The sequence below is a fragment of the Xenopus laevis genome, chromosome 3S, assembly GCF_017654675.1.
Source record: "Xenopus laevis strain J_2021 chromosome 3S, Xenopus_laevis_v10.1, whole genome shotgun sequence".
NCBI classification, from domain to species: Eukaryota; Metazoa; Chordata; class Amphibia; order Anura; family Pipidae; genus Xenopus; species Xenopus laevis.
Window position 1 is genome coordinate 57,215,367 of NC_054376.1, and position 21,099 is coordinate 57,236,465.

At 41.0% G+C, this 21,099-nt stretch overlaps 1 protein-coding gene across 1 annotated transcript; it reads left to right on the forward strand.

The window, feature by feature from the left end:
* The first annotated feature begins 15,105 nt into the window (after positions 1-15,105).
* On the forward strand, positions 15,106-17,539 carry gcnt3.S (glucosaminyl (N-acetyl) transferase 3, mucin type S homeolog). The gene has a single exon (XM_018255508.2). It carries the CDS (start codon positions 16,089-16,091, stop codon positions 17,418-17,420), a length of 1,332 nt encoding a protein of 443 aa, XP_018110997.1. The 5' UTR covers positions 15,106-16,088; the 3' UTR covers positions 17,421-17,539.
* The last annotated feature ends 3,560 nt before the right edge of the window (positions 17,540-21,099 follow it).

Sequence of the window (21,099 nt, forward strand, 5' to 3'; positions counted from 1 at the left end):
CAAAAGAGCAAACAGATTTTTTTATATTTCATTTTTAAATCTGACATGTGGCTAGACATATTGTCAGTTTCCCAGCTAACGGCAGCCTAACAACAGAACAATAGGAAGGTAACCAGATAACAGCTCCCTGACACAAGATAACAGCTGCCTGGTAGATCTAAGAAGAACAGCACTCAATAGTAAAATCCAGGTCCCACTGCGACACATTCAGTTACATTGAATAGGAGATACAACAGCCTGTCAGAAAGCAGTTCCATTATAAAGTGCTGGGGCACATGGCCAGGCAAAATGACCTGAGATGGCTTCCTACACCAATATTACAACTAAAAGTTCAGGAATTAAATGTTATATTGTAGAGTGAATTATTTGCAGTGTAAACAGTGTAATTTAGAAATAAAAACTTTATCATAAAAATCATGACAGAATCCCTTTAAGCAACTTATCTGTAACTTTACTACAGGGTGCAAATAAATTCTGCATGGCACCCACTGTGAGGAAGAAGCCTGTGAACTAGAATGTCCTGTAAAACAAAGCACCTGACACCTGTGATAGAGCACTCTCCATAAAGCATGAACAGATGGATATAAATGTCATTGCAGTTAAAAGTAATGTTTGTATTTCCCTGTAGGCACTGCTGTAGAGGCAAGCTCACCTCCTGCTAAGAGTCTGTTTACCATTTGCTACACTGTTGCAGCAGTCCAAAGCAGCAGTGCAGAGAATAGAAATGGGCAGATAAATACTACTTTCAGCAGTAATATTTTCAAATCATGTTAAAACTGTTACAAGCTTAGAATTATTGAGTATAATGAAAGTTTATTAAAAATGGCTTAGAACAGGGGTGTCCAAACTTTTAGCTCGCAGGGCCACATTGGAAAAAGAAAAATTGTCTGGGGCCACACATGAAATACACAAACACGTTTGATTTGTAAAAGTTAAGGAAATACACAGAAAAGTACTACAATGCCAGTTGGATAACCAGATGGAGCTATACACTGGAATATGGGACACCTGGATATTAAATAGACTTATTATTATTATATAAGTAATTGATTTCTGTTCCAGTAATTATGAATTCTGGATCTAGTATCACAGGAGAGGAACACGATGAATCCCACACAGAAGGTAATCTATACAAAAGAAAAATGTGTGAATAGCCTACATGCCTAGTTATTTTGCCTCCATAAATATAGGTATGGGATATTTTATCTAGAATAGTTGGGACCTAAAGTTTTAAATATATTTCTGTAGAGTAATGCACTATGCTTTTTGGTAAATGGCTCACACAGCAATTACAGGTATTTTAGTGTTTGGGTCAGTAATGTAACTAGAAGGGGGCGGGCCATGGTGCGGAACGTGCAGCCAGGCCCCCCGCCCCCCTCCGTACGCAATTATCTACCCGGAAATTGGCGGGGCGCGAGCTGCCGGGGGGCCCTTAGAGGGTGCGGGCCCTGGCCCAATTGCACCCCCTGCTCCCCCGGTAGTCCCGCCACTGGTTTGGGTGTTTAGTGGCTCTGCTTGTGAGATGCAAACTGTTTGGAAACACATCCAACCTATAAACTACTGTAGTTACACAGTTAAATCGGGTTGAAAAAAACACCAAAGTCCATCAAGTTCAACCACTCCAAATGAAACCCAGCATCCCTACATGTACACACTCACAAAAACTCCTCCAAACACTCACATAAACTATATATAGTACCTATGATATATTGCTTGTCCAATAAATCATCAAAGCCACTAATTCTAAAGCAAGTTTTCAACTAGCCTTCATTTTTTCATTTTTATAGTTTTTGATCTATTTGCCTTCTTCTTCCGACTCTTTCAAATGGAGGTCACTGACACCATCATAAATAAATGCTCTGTAATGCTACAAATGTATTGTTATTGCTACTTTTTTTTTATTACTCATCTTCCTATTCAGGCCCTCTACTATTCATAGTCCAGTCTCTTATTCAAATCATTGCTTGGACGTTGGCAACCGAATTGCTGAAATTGCAAACTGGAGAGCTGCTAAGTAAAAAGCGAAATAACTTAAAATAATAAAAAATGAAAACCTATTGCAAATTGTCTCAGAATATTACTCTCTACATCTACATACTTAAAGTTAATTCAAAGGTGAACAACCCCTTTAATAGAATGTACCATCACAACATCACCCAACAGGAGATTCCACAACCTCACTGTCCTCATCATGAAGAACCCCCTATGCTGCTTCAAGTGAAAGTTCCGTTTCTCAAGTCTCATTTGTCTTTTCTGTGGGAAATCCCCCATTATCTGTCTATAATGCCCTTTAATGTACTTATAAAGCAATCATATCCCCTTGCAGGGGGTCAGATTGATAGAAACAAACATGAGCATTAACATCAAAAATGCTGGTGATCACTACTACTAATCAGGAACAAAGCAATTATAACATTCCTGATTAAAACAAACAAAATCCCGGTTTTCCTCTTGGGAAGATGATAATACACCGAATGTGAACATTATATCATTTGTTTCGAAATGTACTTAAAGCTGAAGCCAAACAAAAAATTCCACATGCAAGTCCCTTAGGCCAGTGCTGTCCAATGTCTGTGGTACTGAGGGCTGGAATTTTTCTGGCCTACGTGGTGGAGGGCCGATAATGGAGGCAAGTATTGACCACACCCCATTTAAACCACACCCATATTATCGCAACAACTTTTAAGACCATGCCCACATTAATGGTGGTAACACACCAAAAAAAACCCTACCAGGCTAACGTCCCACACGGTACAGAGTAGGTTAAACAGAGTATGGCAGACACAGGGAACATGGGGCAGGCAGAGTATGGCACACACAGGGAGCATGGGGCAGGCAGAGTATGGCACACACAGGGAGCATGGGGCAGGCAGAGTATGTCACACACAGGGAGCATGGGGCAGGCAGAGTATGGCACACACAGGGGGCATGGGACAGCAGAGTATGGCACTCACAGGGAGCATAGGCAATGGCGTAACTACTGGGGGAGCAGGGGGTGCGCCACTTATTCCGGACTGTTCCGGGCGTACAGTGGGGGGCGGGGGGGCGGCTGCGCCCCCCTCTAGTTACGTTGCTGAGCATAGGCCAGGCAGAATAGAGCAGATAGATACTAAAGACTCTAAAATGTACAGTTAATACTGTGCTACATACAGTGGCACAATGCTAGTTAACCTCCAGCAGTTTGTATGAGGTTTGAACAGGTGAACAATGTGGTCACTTTCAGTCTGGGTCTGAGATGTGAACAGTACAGGGCTTTAGGTGTGTGAACAATAGAGGTGTTACAGGTGTGAACAATACAGGGGGGATTAAAGGCGTGAACAATTTACTGTCTGAATTTGAGGTATAATGCAGGAAACAGTTAATCTCAGTACTGTTACCTTTGAAAGCTTCTACAAGGTAAGGAATCACAGCAGGCAGACTTTCATGTGGGGCCACGCAAGGGGGGGGGTCACAGCTGCCAGTTGGACAGCCTTAAGCTCCCCATAGACGCAACGATTCTTCTTGCCGAACGACCGATTTTAGGGAAGTCCAACCAATCCTTCGAAATTAGGTTAGTGGGATTCAAACGATCGTTCATCTTACGATTTTTCGGCCGACATCTGTCAGAAAATTGATCGGCCAGGTTAAAAAATCTTTTTGTTGGTCTCAGTGCAATCTATCTATGTTTGCAATGTTTGCAGGGCCAAGCAGGCAGCTCCCCTTTGTTTTCCTGGCAAATTGATCTTTTTAGTTGGTGGTCAATTAGTTCCAAGAAAATCGTGGTCTCACGATGAGGATCGGATCTTTTAGAAATCTCAACATCTATGGCCAGCTTTAGTCTAATAGCAGATAGGTACAATCAAGCATTTTTGTTCCCTGAATGTGTGTGAACAAACACAGAGTTGATTTTGGCTTAGAAACACATTGTCACGTCTAAATCTAATCTATGTGTGCACTTATAGGATGATCCTGTACTTTACTACTCATGTATGTTTATGGAATGTAAAGTACATAACACTAACTCGGTCATGCCATTCTCAGTTGTAGTAAAAAATAGTTATAAAAATGTATAAGGGTCACTTTTCACCAGAAAAAAAGACATATGCTAATTAGAGAGAGATTTATTACTTTAAATCGTGACCAGTTTTGATGTGTTCCAATACTGTGCCATGAACTATGATTAACCTGACATATAAGGAACTGTGTGCATGGCTATATATAGGGGACAGCTGCTTATGACTTTAATGGATAGCTAAAATTGTATTTGCATTTTGAATTATTATCTAAAATCTAACAGGACTTACCCTAAATATGATTTGTACTAAAAACCTCATTAGACCCCCGCTGCAGGCTATGTGGGCACAAAAACAGATCTGAGCTTGATACCTATATTTGAAGCTTGGATTCCATATAACGTGCTCAATTAAATGACCCAAATGTAAGCCTTGACTTAGGTCATTTATTGATCTCTCTCCTTTTATAATGTCTGATTCTGGCATGTGCAGTAAGTGTTCTTGTCACTGTGCATGATAACATTGCACCTTGTTCGCTTTCATGATACACATTAAAGGGATACTGTCATGGGAATTTTTCGTTATCAAAATGCATCAGTTAATAGTGCTATCAGAATTCTGCACTGAAATCCATTTCTCAAAAGAGCAAACAGATATGTTTATATTTAATTATGAAATCTGACATGGGACTAGACATATTGTCAGCTTCCCAGCTGCCCCAAGTCATGTGATAAACTTCAGTCACTCTTTACTGATGTACTGTAAGTTGGAATAAGAACACCTCCCCCCCCCCCAGCAGCCTAACAGCAGAACAATGAAAAGGTAACCAAATAACAGCTCCCTGGTAGATCTAAGAACGGCACTCAATAGTAAAGTCCAGGTCCCACTGGGACACATTCAGTTACATTGAGTAGGAGAAACAACAGTCTGCCAGACAGCAGTTCCATCCTAAAGTGCTGGCTCTTTCTGAAAGCACATGACCAGGCAAAATTACCTGAAATGGTTGCCTACACACCAATATTACAACTAAAAAAAAATACACTTGCTGCTTCAGAAATGAAATTTTATATTGAAGAGTGAATTATTTGCAGCATAAACAGTGAAATTTAGAAATAAAAACTGCATCATAAAAATCATGACTGAATCCCTTTAAGAATGTGATCAGCGACAACCAATTGGTTGTGCCCAGCATTGCGACTGGGAACAGTTCTTTGAAATACTGAACTAAATGTAGTGTTCTACTGGATACAATAGCGCAAAAATAAACATGGTACATGAACCTATGTTAAAGTTATTATAGAAGTAGCTCTGACATGTCTAGCAGGATGAACCAGATCCAAAATTCAACCTGTTTAACTACTGTTAGATAAGCACATTTCCTTACATTAACAAAACAAATTTGCTTGCATCACCTACATTCAGGCCAGCAATTGTGGGAAAGGCCCAGGATCAGGGGGCAAATTTCTAGGGGCTGAATGCTGTCTTTTAGGGATGGGCGAATTTTTTCGCCTTGTTTCGCCGAAAAAATGACGCCCATAGATTTGTATGGAGATGTGCGTCAAAAAAAAGACGCGCGACAAAATATGTCCTTATTGCGTCAGTGGAGGGCAAAGTTTTCCAATCAGCATATGTAGAGCCAGAGAAGTGGTTTCCACTAGAAAAGGGAAAATTGTATCATCCCTACGGTGATATTCCTTTCCTGGACACTCCATATGATACAAATGGGATAGCCTGTTCCAGTGTTCTCATCCGAAGCCAGTGCCGGGCCAAGTCGGCCAGGCGCCCCAGGCAACCTGGCCGACTACGTCGCCCCCCTGCTGTATTGAAGAGCAGATGCGCCGATTATATGCGAATGCGCATGCGCCGATGACGCGCGAATGCGCATGCGCCAATGACGCTACTGCGCTGATGACATGCAAACGTGCGCAGAGGACCTGCGCATGCGCAGAAGACACGCACACTCGGAAGCAGAGAAAAACTTCTGTCACAGCTTCTGGAATTAGGGGTAGGCGTCGGAAGAGGTACGTGCCTGGCGCCCCTCCACCTTTGCGCCCTAGGCACGTGCCTCTTCTGCTTACCCCTAGTTCCGGCCCTGTCCGAAGCTTTAAAAGCTTAAACCCACCCTGATCCGGTGTCTCGTGATAAGCTTCTAGAAACTATACTGAAAAGGGGATGGGATACTATGACATGGAGTGTCCAGGAAAGGAAAATCATGGTAAGTATTATACAATTTTCCCTTTTCCCTGGGCACTCTATGTCATACACATGGGACATAGCATGCTTATATCACCAGATGGGAGGGTAATAGTTCCACAAAAAGGAAATCTGGATCCCAGAAACAAATCTATTCCAGATAAATCCCAAGGAGTTTGAAACCTCTACCAATTAACATTGAAAGAACCCCTGGTCCCAAACTTGTGGACTATCTCTGCAGAGGAAACACAGACTGCACTAAAAGAAAAGAAAAGTGTGAATAGCCCAAAAAAGTAGGTTTCAATCATTTTTATTGAAAAAATTTTCCAGGAAAATAACAATCATCATAATGACATATCATCAATATTAGTAAGATTTTTACATCAACATATAAACTTGACTCTTTTAATCAATGAGACCTTAACAAATATCATTTGCTAACATATAAAGATACATAGATAAAAATATAAAGTTGTCTTCTGTTGAGAGCAATGTATGTTTAATTATCTATTGTAGTTTCTTAAACTTATCTAATGCGTACTTTGCGTATTCTTACGCGTAATACTAAGTTGAATCAAAGAGTGAGAGTTGAAGTAACTTACGCGTTACTCGTTAATTATGCGAAACATTTTATTTTTACACGTATGTTGTTGATGCGTAATGCGTATTTATCATATGCTCCATTCTCGTATATCAATTTCTTGATTCTTTTATTTCTCTTGCGGAATTTAACTTAGTTTTAATACACAGTACGACCCAAAAAAGTAATGAGACCCAGTGTGAAACCAGCATGACTGCCCCCTGGAGTGAGAGAACTTTACTCCATAGAAAGAGAAGAGTATGGTGACGACGAGTATCCACTTCTCTTTCCACTACTTACCAGCACAGCTATATGCAACTTGGCTGTGCCCTTGAGTCAGTATTGACTGCTGCATTTAAACAAGTACAATACTTACTCCCTTTATATCTGACCTGGCTCTTGCATTTATGCAAGTCTAAGCTGCAGCAGTAAACAAACATACAACACACAAGCAGCAAGTTCTTAAAAGTAATCCATGCTTTTAATTTAATTTGAATGTTTGGATAAATCAAACATGACACAGGGCCACTGGAACATGTTATAGATGCTTACAAGTAGGGATGCATCAAATCCACTATTTTGGATTCGGGCAAACCTCTGATTCCTTCGTGAAAGATTCAGACAAATACTGAACTGAATCCGAACCCTACTTTGCATATGCATATGAGGGTGGGAGGGGCTAAAATGTTTTACTTCCTTGTTTTGTGACAAAAAGTCACATGATTTTAAGGGTTCGGATTTGGTTTGAATCCTGCTGAAAAAGGTTGAATCCTGGCTGAATACTGAACTGAATCATGGATTCGTGCATCCCAACTTACAATTGTTTTTTTAATTTAAATTTACCTCAATCTTGGAAAAGAGAGACAGCTGGCTCTGACACCTAAATTCCTCTATTTAAAGAAACCAATTACACCCCACTATAGAGGAAAAAAAGAAGAAGGCCATAAGGATCAGGCCTCTAACTAAACAAATCCACCTCCATAGACCACTGCTAACCAAATCTACTAGGGCAACCCTGGGACTCCAGCAAAAGTCCCCATCACCCCAATGGGTTGGGCCAGCTGTAACCTCTGAAAATAACAGATATCATAGCTAATTGCCACCCCCCTCTCCCATCCACAAAAATTATAATGGGTGTAGGGGCCAGGGCCGCCATCAGGGGGTCACAGGGCGGACAGTTGTCCCGGGCCCGCTGGGTTTTGTGTCTAAGGGGGGGCCCGGCCATGTTTCACTTACTTGATTATCCGGGCCCCCCCTGCTTTCAGTGTGCACAAAATATGGCACAGCAGCTCTTTGCACGGAAGCTTTTCTCCTATTAAGATTTCCTGTACCCTCATTGGTCCTTTAAGTATAAGTCCCGGTAAATCTGCATTGGGATGGATCCCCTTATCCAATCCCTGTACAGCTTTACCGGGACTTATTCATAAAGGACCACCAGGGTACAGGAAGGAGAAAAGCTTCTGTGCACGGAGCTGCTGTGCCATATTTTGTGCATGCTGAAAGCAGGGGGGCTGCTAATCAAGTGTCACGTTCGGCACCCTGTATCCAGAACCCAAGCTAAGCTCCCTGGTCTCGGCTCTCAATTCTGCCTTTAACCACTGCCTTTCACCTCGGGAGAAGCCCTAGAATAGAATAGTCAGACAGGTCAGAATCAGGATTAGAGATCATAGAATAGTCAAAGGACAGGCTAAGAGTTCAGGATTGGAGAGATCAACAAAGTCACAAACAGGCAAGGTCAGGATTGGAGAGGTCAGAAGAGTCAAACAGGCAGGCAAGGGTCAAAACACAGTAGATCAATCAGAATACACGTAATAAGGCACCCAGGAACAAGGCAAATTGAACCTAACAACGGCCAGTTAGCAGAACACTGAATTCCCCTTTTATACTGTTTGAATTTCACGCCCCTGCACGTGACGTCATCACGCCGGCGTATAAACCAGGAATCGCGCCAAAGACGAACCGGCAGAGCAAGGGAAAGGAGCAGCGCAGCAGGCGTCCACGCCGAAGGAGTGGCGTTGGACCCCGCTGCCCACTAGACCACCAGGGTAAGGTTCCCTTACATCAAGTAAGTGAAGCATGGCCGGGCCCCAAACACAAAACACAGGCAAGCAATTTTTTACAAAATTTGGGGGGATCTGGCCAATATATATTTTTTTACTTGCAGGAGGGCCCCTGATCACCAATGGATTTTTATAACTTGTGGGGGGGGGTTAGGCCATCAATTTTTTTTTTACTTGCAGGGGGGCCACCAATATTTTTTTTAAAAAACTTTTATGGGGGCCTTGGCACCAATGTTTTTTTTTAGCTTGTAGGGGGGCCCTGACCACCAATTTTCTTTTAAAAAAAATGGGGCACCACCATTTTTTTAACTTATAAGGGGGCCTGGTCACCAATTATTTTTTTTTATATATATAAACCATAAACGCCAAAAAATTGTGAGTGTACTACATCATGACCTGAGCAAAAGACGGGTGTGACTATGTAACGATGAAAGCTCCAAATCGTATTATATCTTGACTGGAGTGAAGGGTGGTTGCAACTATGGAACACGGCTGATGGCGGCAGAGATCATACGTTTTAGATCTATCTGGTCATGGTAATGATTGACTCACAAGGGTTAGTAAGAGATGGTATACTGAATCGCTCTGCACAAAAGCTCTCCTTTTCTTCCTCACACCTCATTTCACAGCTGCTTAAGAATTATAGGCACCGATAAACACAAGCATTTTAAATGAATTTTTTAAAATTAATTTGATATTGATTTCTTAAAATCAACACAGGAAAATAGAGCGGACATGTTGTTTAATATTGGTACTATTGTTCCATATGATACTGACAAATCCATGTTTTTGCTTTTTAATGAATTGGTGAAACTTTTGTTGGCAGAACAAAAACTCTGGTGCAACTATATCTGAAAGAAAAATGAATCTCACAGCATTAAGGATAAATAAATATCGCTCTTTTCACGTGGATGTAAATGATCAGGAGTTTGCTACAGCAAGGATCAGTGTATTAACTGAATGTTCAAAGTCTCTTATGGATATTATTATTAATTGTGAGAAGACTAAACATGCTGAGCTAAAAGCAAAGATTAATTTATTACAGGTGGAGATTAATAATTTACCAAATTGTGATTTTGTACATCGAGATAAGAAATTTAAAGTGAAGTGAAAATACCATTATGCAAATTAAACAACAGAAGTTTAAAGGAGAAGGAAAGGCATCCCGCACTTGGGGGTGCCTATCGGCAGAAAACTGACTGCACCAGCCAGGGATTATTCCAGCGAGCACCACGGATCGATTCTCTTCTGGCTTCTTCTGACTTCTCGCGGCTGCGCATGCGTATTATAGTGAAAAGCCGAACTTTAACTGAAAATTCGGCTTTTCCATTCTACTGCGCGTATGTCTGCCCTGGGAAATTTGAAAACAGAAGAAGCAGGAAGAGGATCGCTCTGTGGTGTTTACTGGAATAACCCCGGGCCGTTACCATTTTCTGCTGATAGGAGCACCAGCATGGGGTTTCAAGTAAGTCATACATTCACTTGGGGGTGCCTAACATTTGGCACCACCAAGTGGTTAACAACTTTCCTTCTCCTTTAAGTTTCTTTATGAATGCAAGTGTAAATTTGCACATACTATTCACTATTGACAAAGGACTTGTACATATACACAGCCCTTGCAACTTGTGCCTAGAGCAATCTACTAGTTCAGGGTAGTTTGATGAATTGTGTGCAGAGTGCAAAACACATAGTTAAAGGGACTCTATTGTATTTTTCCTGTATTTTGCACTCAATTCATCAAACCAGCCTGGACCAGTGGATTGCTTTAGGTGCAAGTTGCCATAAGGAGATGCGCCAAATATGTGTTGCACCTACACACACAACTGACTTGTGTCTAATCAAACACAATGTAATGTCTGATAGGGCACTGGAAGTGACAAAAACGCATATACGTTTGCTTAGAAACAAATTGTTGATCTTAGTTACCAATTGTGTTTGTAATTCACATGCAGCTTTCATCACATTTAACCAGGATCCATGATTACATGGGAATTTTATGGCAATTTGCAAGTATAAAGAGTTTTTTACTTTGTTGGTCCAAATACAGCTTTTCAAAGAGGTTGTGTGTTTTTATTAATTCTTATTGTTCTATTCGCAGTTGAACGAAATAGCTGACTTTTTAGTTAAAATTCAGCTTTTCTTTCAACTGCACATGCTTTTGCCCTGGGAAATTTGAAGCAAGAAGAAGCTGGAAGAGGATCGCTCCGTGGTGCTCGCTGGAATAACCCCGGGCCCCCAGGGTTTCAGGTAAGTCAATACAATCACTTGGGGGTGCCTAAAATTTGGCACTGCCAAGTGCAGGATGGATTTCCTTCTCCTTTAATAGAGATAATCTTGCAATGATAACATTTATACTGTACATCGCATAGGGAGAAGTTGGTAAATCTCTGAGGTCTGTGATGAAGTGTGGTTTTAAATGATGGCACAAATATTGATGTAATGTGCAAACAGAAACTTTCTATTTTTCACAAATTTTGTGATATGATAGATACTAATTTAGATAGGGCCATTTACTGTGACATTTCTCCTGTTAGAGCAGGATTTTCTTCCTTTTTTTCCATTCAACATAGAGGACAATATATAGAACTGTTTCAAAAATTGGTGGAACAGGATCTAGACATTTTGGCCTAGAAGGTTAAACATACAAATAGGAATCTTATTTGGAATAATAACTTAAACCCTAGTGAGCGAAAGGCCTAACTAAAACAACTTAGAGAAAATAGAGATATTTTACTTAAAGACTCTGATAAAGGAGGTTCTATTGTAGTGATACATAGATTGGATTGTTTTAAGGAATGTTCTAGACAATTAGATGATTACAAAAGTTATGAACCATTATATTGTGACCCTACAGGTGATTATAGATCTTTGTTAAAATACATTTTTCACTTTGGGGTGATGGCAAAGGTCTTCTCAGAAGCCCAACATGATGACATAATGGTTGGTACCCCTAAGATACCAATTTTTCACATACTGCCAAATGTCCATAAGGGACTGGAGAATATCAAAAGCAGACCAATTATATCAGACATAAATAGCTTAAATGAAAAACTTTCTTATGTGACTGACACATTGTTACACCCATTGTAAAAGTATTATTGATGGATTATGGATGGAAGGATATAGTTGGCTAACATTGGACATTACTTCATTATATACAAGCATTGAACGTGCAATAGGTTTATGAGTAATACGGTTTTGGTTACAATATTCTGGAATATATGAAAAGATCACACAGGAGTTTATCTTATTGAGCATTGATTACTTATTGACAAATATTTTTTAATGTTTGACAGGGGTTTTCTTCCTCTAGAGACGCAGCTCTGCAATGGGGGCAAAATTTCCCCCCAAATATGCCAACCTAGTTATGGGTTGGTGTAAACGGTCCCACGCCTCTGGACAGACCATCCCCTTCAGACAGAATATGTCAGGATATCTTATTTTCAATAATGAAAATAAAAAATTCACAAAATTCAAAGCTTCCTGTTCAGTGCCTTTCAAAATAAAAATCAAACAATCTATATAAATAGATTGTTTGATTTTTATTTTGAAAGGCACTGAACAGGAAGCTTTGAATTTTGTGAATTATTGTAAGGCTAATATCTACAATTCACATATATAGCACATAAGGATTAAATATTTTTTTAGATATTTCCTTGGAGGGAACTTTGAATGATGGTATAAAATTTGATGTATATGTGAAACCAATCACTAAAAATACATTGTTGCATGCGGAAAGTTGCCATCCATGGACGGTCCTTGGGGGCCAGTTTTTGCATCATAAATGGATCTGCACAACTTGGGATGCCTTCCAGAATCAGGCAATAGGACTTTGGAACAAACTCTTGGAAAGTAAACATGATGAGACATCTATTAGGAAGGCTTATGAGTGAACAGTAGCAACCTCTAGACAAGAGTTATTAAATACAAATGGCGAAAATAGTAGGGAAATTAATAAACAGAAAAGAAAACACTGTGATACGGAAACTTTTAAGAGTAATGTAACAGGAGAAGTATTTCCAATCCGCAGTTATATAAACTGTGACTCTAGGGGGATCATATACCTGGCTACTTGGTAAGCAATATGTAGGCAGGACATATACATCCCTTAAGGAATGGGTCAGAGAGCACCTCATACTTATTGATCTTAACAACTTCGATAAAGAAAATTGTCATAACAAAAGAGTTTCAGCCATTGGTAAACACATTATGCAAAAACACAATGGGGATTCCAGCCAAGTAAAATTTCAGGGTATAGAAAATGTTAAATTAGGAGTAAGGGGAGGAGATATCCATAAAGCAATGGATCAAAGGGAAGTACAGTCATATGAAAAAGTTTGGGAACCCCTCTCAGCCTGCATAATAATTTACTCCAGTTTCAACAAAAAAGATAACAGTGGTATGTCTCTCATTTCCCAGGAACACATGAGTACTGGGGTGTTTTCTGAACAAAGATTTTTAGTAAAGCAGTATTCAGTTGTATAAAGTTCAATCAAATGTGAAAAATTGGCTGTGCACAAATGTGGGTACCCTTGTAATTTTGCTAATTTAAATGCATGTAACTTCTCAATACTGGTTACTGGCAACACCAAATTGGTTGGATTATCTTGTTAAGCGCTGAACTTCATAGGCAGGTGTGTCCAATCATGGGAAAAGGTATTTAAGGTGGCCAATTGCAAGTTGTGCTTCTGTTTGGCTCTCCTCTGAAGAGTGACAGCATGGGATCCTCAAAGCAACTCTCAGTTTCAACTGTAAGGAATGTAATCAGGAAATGGAAGGCCACATACACAGTTGCTGTAAAACCCAGGTCTAACAGGCCAGGAAAAATACAGGATTGTGAGAATGGTTACAAACAACCCAAAGATCACCTCCAAAGACCTGCAAGAACATGGTATATCTGTACATTGTTGTTTGTGGGACACTCTCCTTTCTTTCTTGCCTTTTAGGGCTTGGATTTGGCCAAATAGTGAACCGAATTTCCGCCACTGGTAACTGGCCACTCTATTGCTCACCTTGCCTCATAGCAGGAGCAGCCCTGATATATATTATTTCCCCGTGTGGTCTCTCTGTAAGATAATCTGTTGCTTGGATATTCTTTCATGCTGATGTCTCATAAAGAAGAAGTAGCATTTAGGATCTAGAAATGATTTTTCTCCTAACTTATGTTTTGCTCAATGGGAGAAAAATGCTGAAACAACCAGGTCATAGGTGTTATGACATGTGTAAAATTCTTTAATAAAGAAATGCAGTCATAGCTGGGCTAATCCAGTCATAACAGACAGCTTGCAGTTCAGTTCAGCTATTCCTAGCCATGGCAATCAGAAACAGGAGTTTCCAAGAAAGGAATTTGATGACAAAGGGTGGGCACAAATATATAATAAAGTAAGTGACTTCAGATGAAAGGAGGTGATATCAGAGTGCCGATATCAGCACTACCAACACCGGTAGTGCTGTTGGGTGGACCGCAATACCCAAGATACAGCCTGTTCTTGGGGTAATGAATATTATTGATATGTGGCAGAATGCCAAAATCAGTAGATGTGTTATACTTTCATTAGAAGTAGACAGCTAGTCTCCCGGGGTCTCTCTCTATAGGAAAATTTGATTCTTCTCCTCACTGAAACAATGTATAAAATCTCCAGGGAGCAATCAAGTACTTTTATAGTAAAATCTGCTCAGACCCAATAAGCATATTTGCATAAAAGAAAGATTACATGTTACGATTACTCCTGCATGACATAAAGTCCTGTGTCTCCGCAAACAGAATATGATAAATGTATGAGATTTGTTGAGACACCTGTTGCCTAGCAGATGCTGTTATACTATATTTCTAAGCAGCCTTCAGTCACTGGCTGTTGGTGGGGTTCTGGGATCTGTAGGTCACCAATATCTGCTGGGCAACAGAATGCTTGGTAGCTCATTGGATGATCGAATCAACAAGCATACTTGGTGGCTGATAGGATAAACAAGCATGTTTGGTGGATGGTTGGCTGATAAAATAAATAAACATGCTTGGTTGTTGATTGGATGATAAAATGACTAAGCATGCTTGGTGGCTGATTCGCTGATATGATGAGTAAGCATGTTTGGTTGGGGATGATTGGCTAATATAATTAATAAACATGCTTGGTGGCTGATATAATGAATAAGCATGTTTGGTAGCTGATTTGATTATAGGCTTAATAAGCATGCTTAGTGGCTAATTGGCTAATAGAATACTATGAATTAGAATGCTTGGTGGAGGGACTAATTGATAGAATGAATAAGAATGCATGATGGAGGGGCTGATTGGCTGATAGAATGAATAAGAATACATGATGGAGGGGATCATAGAATGAATAAGAATACATGATGGAGGGGCTGATTGGCTGATAGAATGAATAAGAATACATGGTGGAGGAGCTGATTGGCTGATAGAATGAATAAGAATACATGGTGGAGGGGCTGATTGGCTGATAGAATGAATACAAATGTTTGGTGAAGGGGCTGATTGTAGAATGAGGGTGCTGGGTGGGTGGCTTATCAGGAATTCACTTTAGATGAGTGAGACTGAAAGGAACCAGCTGGACACTGGGCTAGTGACTGAGCACATGTGACTAGAGGTCTGTCCGACATAGGAATGTTCCAGTACATGCATGACTAAATCCCCTAAATAGCAGAGGAGCCTGTACAGACAGTGAGCAGACAATGTAGAGTGTACATGTACTTGCAATAGTAACAGGTGCCTAAATGTAGAACAGGAATGGCTGCCAATTAGTCAATTAGAACGCGCCCCGCCTCCCATTAGCTGGAACTCACCTCACCGTGACGGGGTAAAGCACATTTTTTACTTGGGGTCTGGAGCATTTTGCGCTAGACTCTTCCTTTCTCCGGAGGCTGCTAAACTACAATCCACTTCACAATCCCGCGCTCCCATTCAGTTAGCGCTGGGGGATGCCGGGGACCGCATTCTATCTGCAGCTCAATCTCGTCTCTCCCTGGCGTGGGACGCTGCTTGGAATCATGGACTGACTCATTTCTTCCGCAAAACTCTGCACCGAGCAGCCAGCGGATGAGCTTTGTTTTTAAATACCGTTTCACCCTCCGTGTACACCCCCCGCCCGCCTTACAGTGGCTCTTTCCTCCTTATCCTTTAATGGCATCGCCTCACCCAGCACAAGTTGTAGCATAGGATGTCAGCGAGAGGTGGTGAGCTGCACGATTCACATCGGCATGTTCTATATGGAGAGCAGTATCTGAGCAGTGACCGCAGCTGGCCGGACAATGCCATTACTATCCCAAGTGAGACGGAACGTGTGCCGGGGACGTTTGCTCAGGTGCACTCTCCCTCTCACGCTCCTGCTCTTCCTCACAGTGGGGCTCAAACACCTGACCATGGACTGCAACCTGGCCCATAACAATGACATACCTATGGAAAGCTGCATGACCTCCTATTACATGGCTTTAAACTTGTCTGCCCCAGGAGAAAAGAACTGCCACAGAATTATCCAAGGGGACACTGATGAGGTCAGGAGAGCCCTAATTGACAATCTTGTAGCCAAAAAAAAGAGGGCTGTCCTGACTGACTGGGATTATATCAATTTAACTAGTGATTGCAAGCTCTTCAGGGAGAGGCGGAAATACATCATGTTTAGCTTGAGTAAAGCAGAACAAGACTTCCCCGTTGCTTATTCTATGGTGATCCACGACAATATTGAGATGTTCGAAAGGCTTCTGAGAGCTGTTTACACCCCCCAGAATATTTATTGCGTTCACGTGGATAAGAAGTCCCCAGAGAGCTTTCTGCAAGCCGTGAGGGCCATCACTTCTTGCTTCGACAATGTGTTTGTGGCATCGACGCTGGAAAGTGTGGTCTACGCATCATGGCGGAGGGTTCAAGCCGATCTCAACTGCATGGAAGACTTGCTGAAGAGCAACGTGCAATGGAAATATCTCATTAATACGTGTGGAGCAGACTTTCCATTGAAGACTAACGTGGAGATGGTCAAGGCTCTCAAATCTTTAAATGGCCACAACAGTATGGAGTCTGAGACGCCGCCAAACTACAAGAAGAGACGCTGGGAATATCACTTTGAGATCAAGGAGGACTCCGATACGATAGTTCTGACAAACACTAGGAAAAAGCCGTCACCGTTGCCTGTTCAGGTTTTTAGTGGCAATGCTTATATAGTGGTTACCAGAAACTTTGTGAAATCGCTGTTTGTAAACCCCACAGTGAAAAAGTTTATTGCTTGGGTGAAGGATACCTATAGCCCTGATGAATATATGTGGGCCACATTAAATAGATTTGCAGAGATGCCAGGATACATGCCTGCACACCAGAAATATGACACGTCAGACATAAATGCCATTGCTAGACTGGTGAAATGGGAAAGCCTTGAAGGGGACACTAATAAAGGCGCTCCGTATATACCCTGCACTGGTACCCACAGAAGACAGGTGTGTGTATATGGAACTGGAGACCTGAATTGGATGGTCCAGCAGCACCATTTCTTTGCCAATAAGTTTGACCCAAAAGTAGATGATAATGCCATTCAGTGTCTGGAGGAATATCTGAGGTATAAATCATTCCATCCAACAGAGAATATATTCTAAGCCTCATTATGTCTATTTATACTGAGCTCAAAGTTTTGCCTACATTGCACTGTTTATAGGGTGAATATACTTTCACTCTGTATTTCTAGATTTCTACAATAAAACAGCCTTATAATCTGTATGTGTGTAATTATATGCGAGTACTACCAAGCTGATTACATTGCGGCGCTTAAAGAATAGAAGTCTTTTAATCTGTTTTTCCCAATGGTAATTAAAGGAAAAATGTGAAATGCTTGCTAGCTTTTACTAGTCAATAAATTGTCAACATAGGCATCTTCATGTTTTTATGAGGAAAGAAAAAGCTCCAAAGCCTTTATAGTTTTCAGATTCTATAGTTTGTTGGACAATTTAATCTTGCATGGGTGGTTCACCTTTGAGTTAATATTTAGTATGATTCTGAGAGTGATAGTATGAGACAATTTGCAGTTGCTTTCATTTTCTATTACTTGTAATTTTGAGTTATTTGGCTTTTTATTCAGCAGCTCTCCAGTTTGCAGTGTGGTTGCTAGGGTCCAAATTGCCCCAGCAACCATGCATTGATTTGAATAAGATAGGAATAGAAGAGGCCCGGAATAGAAAGACGAGTAATAAAAGGTAATTACAATACATTTGTAGCCTTACAGTGAATTTGATTTTAGATGGGGTCAGTGACCCCCATTTGAAAGCTGGAAAGAGTCAGAAGAAGCAAGCAAATAATTAAAAAAAAAATAATGAAGACCAATTGAACAGTTGCTTAGATTTGGCCATACTTTAGCATACTAAAAGTTAACTGAAAGGTGAACCACCCTTTTAACAACGGGTTTTACTGTTGGAATAGGTCTACTGTACATCAGCCTAGTTATTGTTTGACTGAATTTCACCTCCCATGTGCTTCCTTTCCAGTTGCTTCTGTATTTAGTCACTTGCCTTTGTTTCCTTTATGCCCCTACAGAACAGAAAGGCATTTGTTGGCATGTACTGACTGGCTGACCAGCCAAACTTTTCCTAGTGTTTAATCCCTATGGTGAGTAGGACATGGATGACATGAATAATGATCTTTATAAGTAATGTGGAAGGCCTTATTCTAGAAAAGGGCATATTATTACAGGTATTGGATCCGTTATCTGGAAACCAGTTATCCAGAAAGTTCCGAATTATGGAAAGGTCGTCTCCCATAGACTCCATTTTATCCAAATAATCCAAATTTACAAAAATTATTTCCTTTTCCTCTGAAATAATAAAACGGTACTTGCTCCAAACTAGGATATAATTAATCCTTATTGGAAGCAAAAACAGCCTATTTGGTCTATTTTCTAGTAGACCCAGGTGCGTATTTATATTAATGCACAGTATAAATTTATTTTTTAAATTAAAAAAAATAAAATCACCCAGCCTCTTCTATGTATTTCCATAGGAAATCCGGTGAAAGCGGTAGGGTAGTGAGGGGTGAATGGGCCTATTAGGTCTCAAAAGTCATAACTCGCAGTGGAGTATAAGGAGATGTAGCTAATCCTGTTGATTTTTAAATGAAGCACAATATTTATTGCAATCAAAAGCAAAAATAAAACAAATTGCTAAATAAAAGGTTGAATAATAATTTGTCATTTTTAGGTTGCTTTGATGTGGTCATTTTCTCAGTTCCTGTTAAAAGAAAGCATTGTCATGTCACCTTGCTATAAAAAATAAAGTCAAAATTATAATTCATTTGTATTAATTTTAAAATAATAAATCTGTTAATTGGTTTCTGATGAAACTGACCTTATTTTGTATGTGAATGCGTATGCATACATATTACTTATTTTATTGTATTAGAACATTACAGCCGAACGGCTGAGACTGCTCATAATTAGACATGCTGTACAAAGAGCTGTGGAATATGTTGATATACATTTGATTAATGAATAACCTATAAAATACTTTGTGATATGATGATTAGTAATTACATGACTTGTGATCAGTTCTTAGTGCCACCATTTGTACATCTCACTTAAACGTCTCTGTTATAACTCTCATGTAGTAAGTGAAAGGAACTTTGGCTTCTGGTATTCTTATATCTTACAATAGGGTATTATTATCTTTATAATGGGTGCTTAGTTACTGTACACTTGGCATGCAGCCTTGTATGGGTTATTTGGGTGTGGAAATGCTTGATGACTTTTTTAATTTCCCTATATTTCAGTGTGGTGTGCACATATTTCTAGCCTACGTGGTGCAGGGCAGCTAATGGAAGCCATTGTTGACCATGCCCCCTTTTAAACCACACCAATGTTATCTCAAGAACTTTTAAGACCATGTCCACATTAAAAGTGGTAACACACCAAAAAAAATGGTTGGTGCTCACTGCAGGGATATCACTCACCACTCATATGTGAAAAATGTATTTCATACCTTTAAATATAAGATAAAGATACCATTGAAATCCATATGCCTCTCCTCCCCTGTGGATAACACTGCACCCCATCCCAGCACATAGTTAAACACTTTAGGGGCCCATAACAACACTTTACAAATGCTAACAAACTCCCAGAACAAAGCCTACCAGGCTCATGTCCCACAGGGTAAAGAGTAAGGCAAGCAGAGTATGGCACACACAGGAATCATAGGGCAGACAGAGTATGTCACACACAGAGATCATAGGGCAGGCAGAGTATGGAGCACACAGAGATCATATGGCAGGCAGAGTATGGCACACACAGGGAGCATAGTGCAGGCAGAGTATGGCACACACACAGGGAGTGTAAGGCAGGTATGGTGCATATAGGGAGAGTTGGCGCAGACAGAGTATGGGACACACAGAGATCATAGGGCAGACAGAGTATGGAGAATACAGGGAGTGTAGGGCAGGCAGAATATGGCACACACAGGGAGCATAGGGCAAGCAAAGTATGGCACACACAGGGAGCATAGGGTAGGCAGAGTATGGTGCATACAGGAAGCGTAGGGCAGGCAGAGTATGGCACATGTAGGGAGCATAGGGCAAGCAGAGTATGGCACACACAGGGAGTAAAGGGCAGGCAGCGTATGGCACACACAGGGAGCATAGGACAGACAGTGTATGGTGCATACAGAGAGCGTAGGGCAGGCAGAGTATGGTACACACATAGCGTAGGGCAGGCAGAGTATGGCACACATAGGGAGCATAGGGAAGGCAGAGTGTGGCACACAGGGAGCATAGGGCAGGCAGAGTATGGCACACAGGTAGCATAGGGCAGGCAGAGTATGGCACACATGGGGAGCATAGGGCAGGCAGAGTATGGCACACATGGGGAGCATAGTGTAGGCAGAGTATGGCACACACACAGGGAGTGTAAGGCAGGCAGAGTATGGTGCATATAGGGAGAGTTGGCGCAGACAGAGTATGGGACACACAGAGATCATAGGGCAGACAGAGTATGGAGAATACAGGGAGTGTAGGGCAGGCAGAATATGGCACAAACAGGGAGCATAGGGCAAGCAGAGTACGGCACACACAGGGAGCATAGGGCAAGCAAAATATGGCACACACAGGGAGCATAGGGCAGGCAGAGTATGGCGCATACAGGAAGCGTAGGGCAGGCAGAGTATGGCACATGTAGGGAGCATAGGGCAAGCAGAGTATGGCACACACAGGGAGCATAGGACAGACAGTGTATGGTGCATACAGAGAACGTAGGGCAGGCAGAGTATGGAACACACATAGCGTAGGGCAGGCAGAGTATGG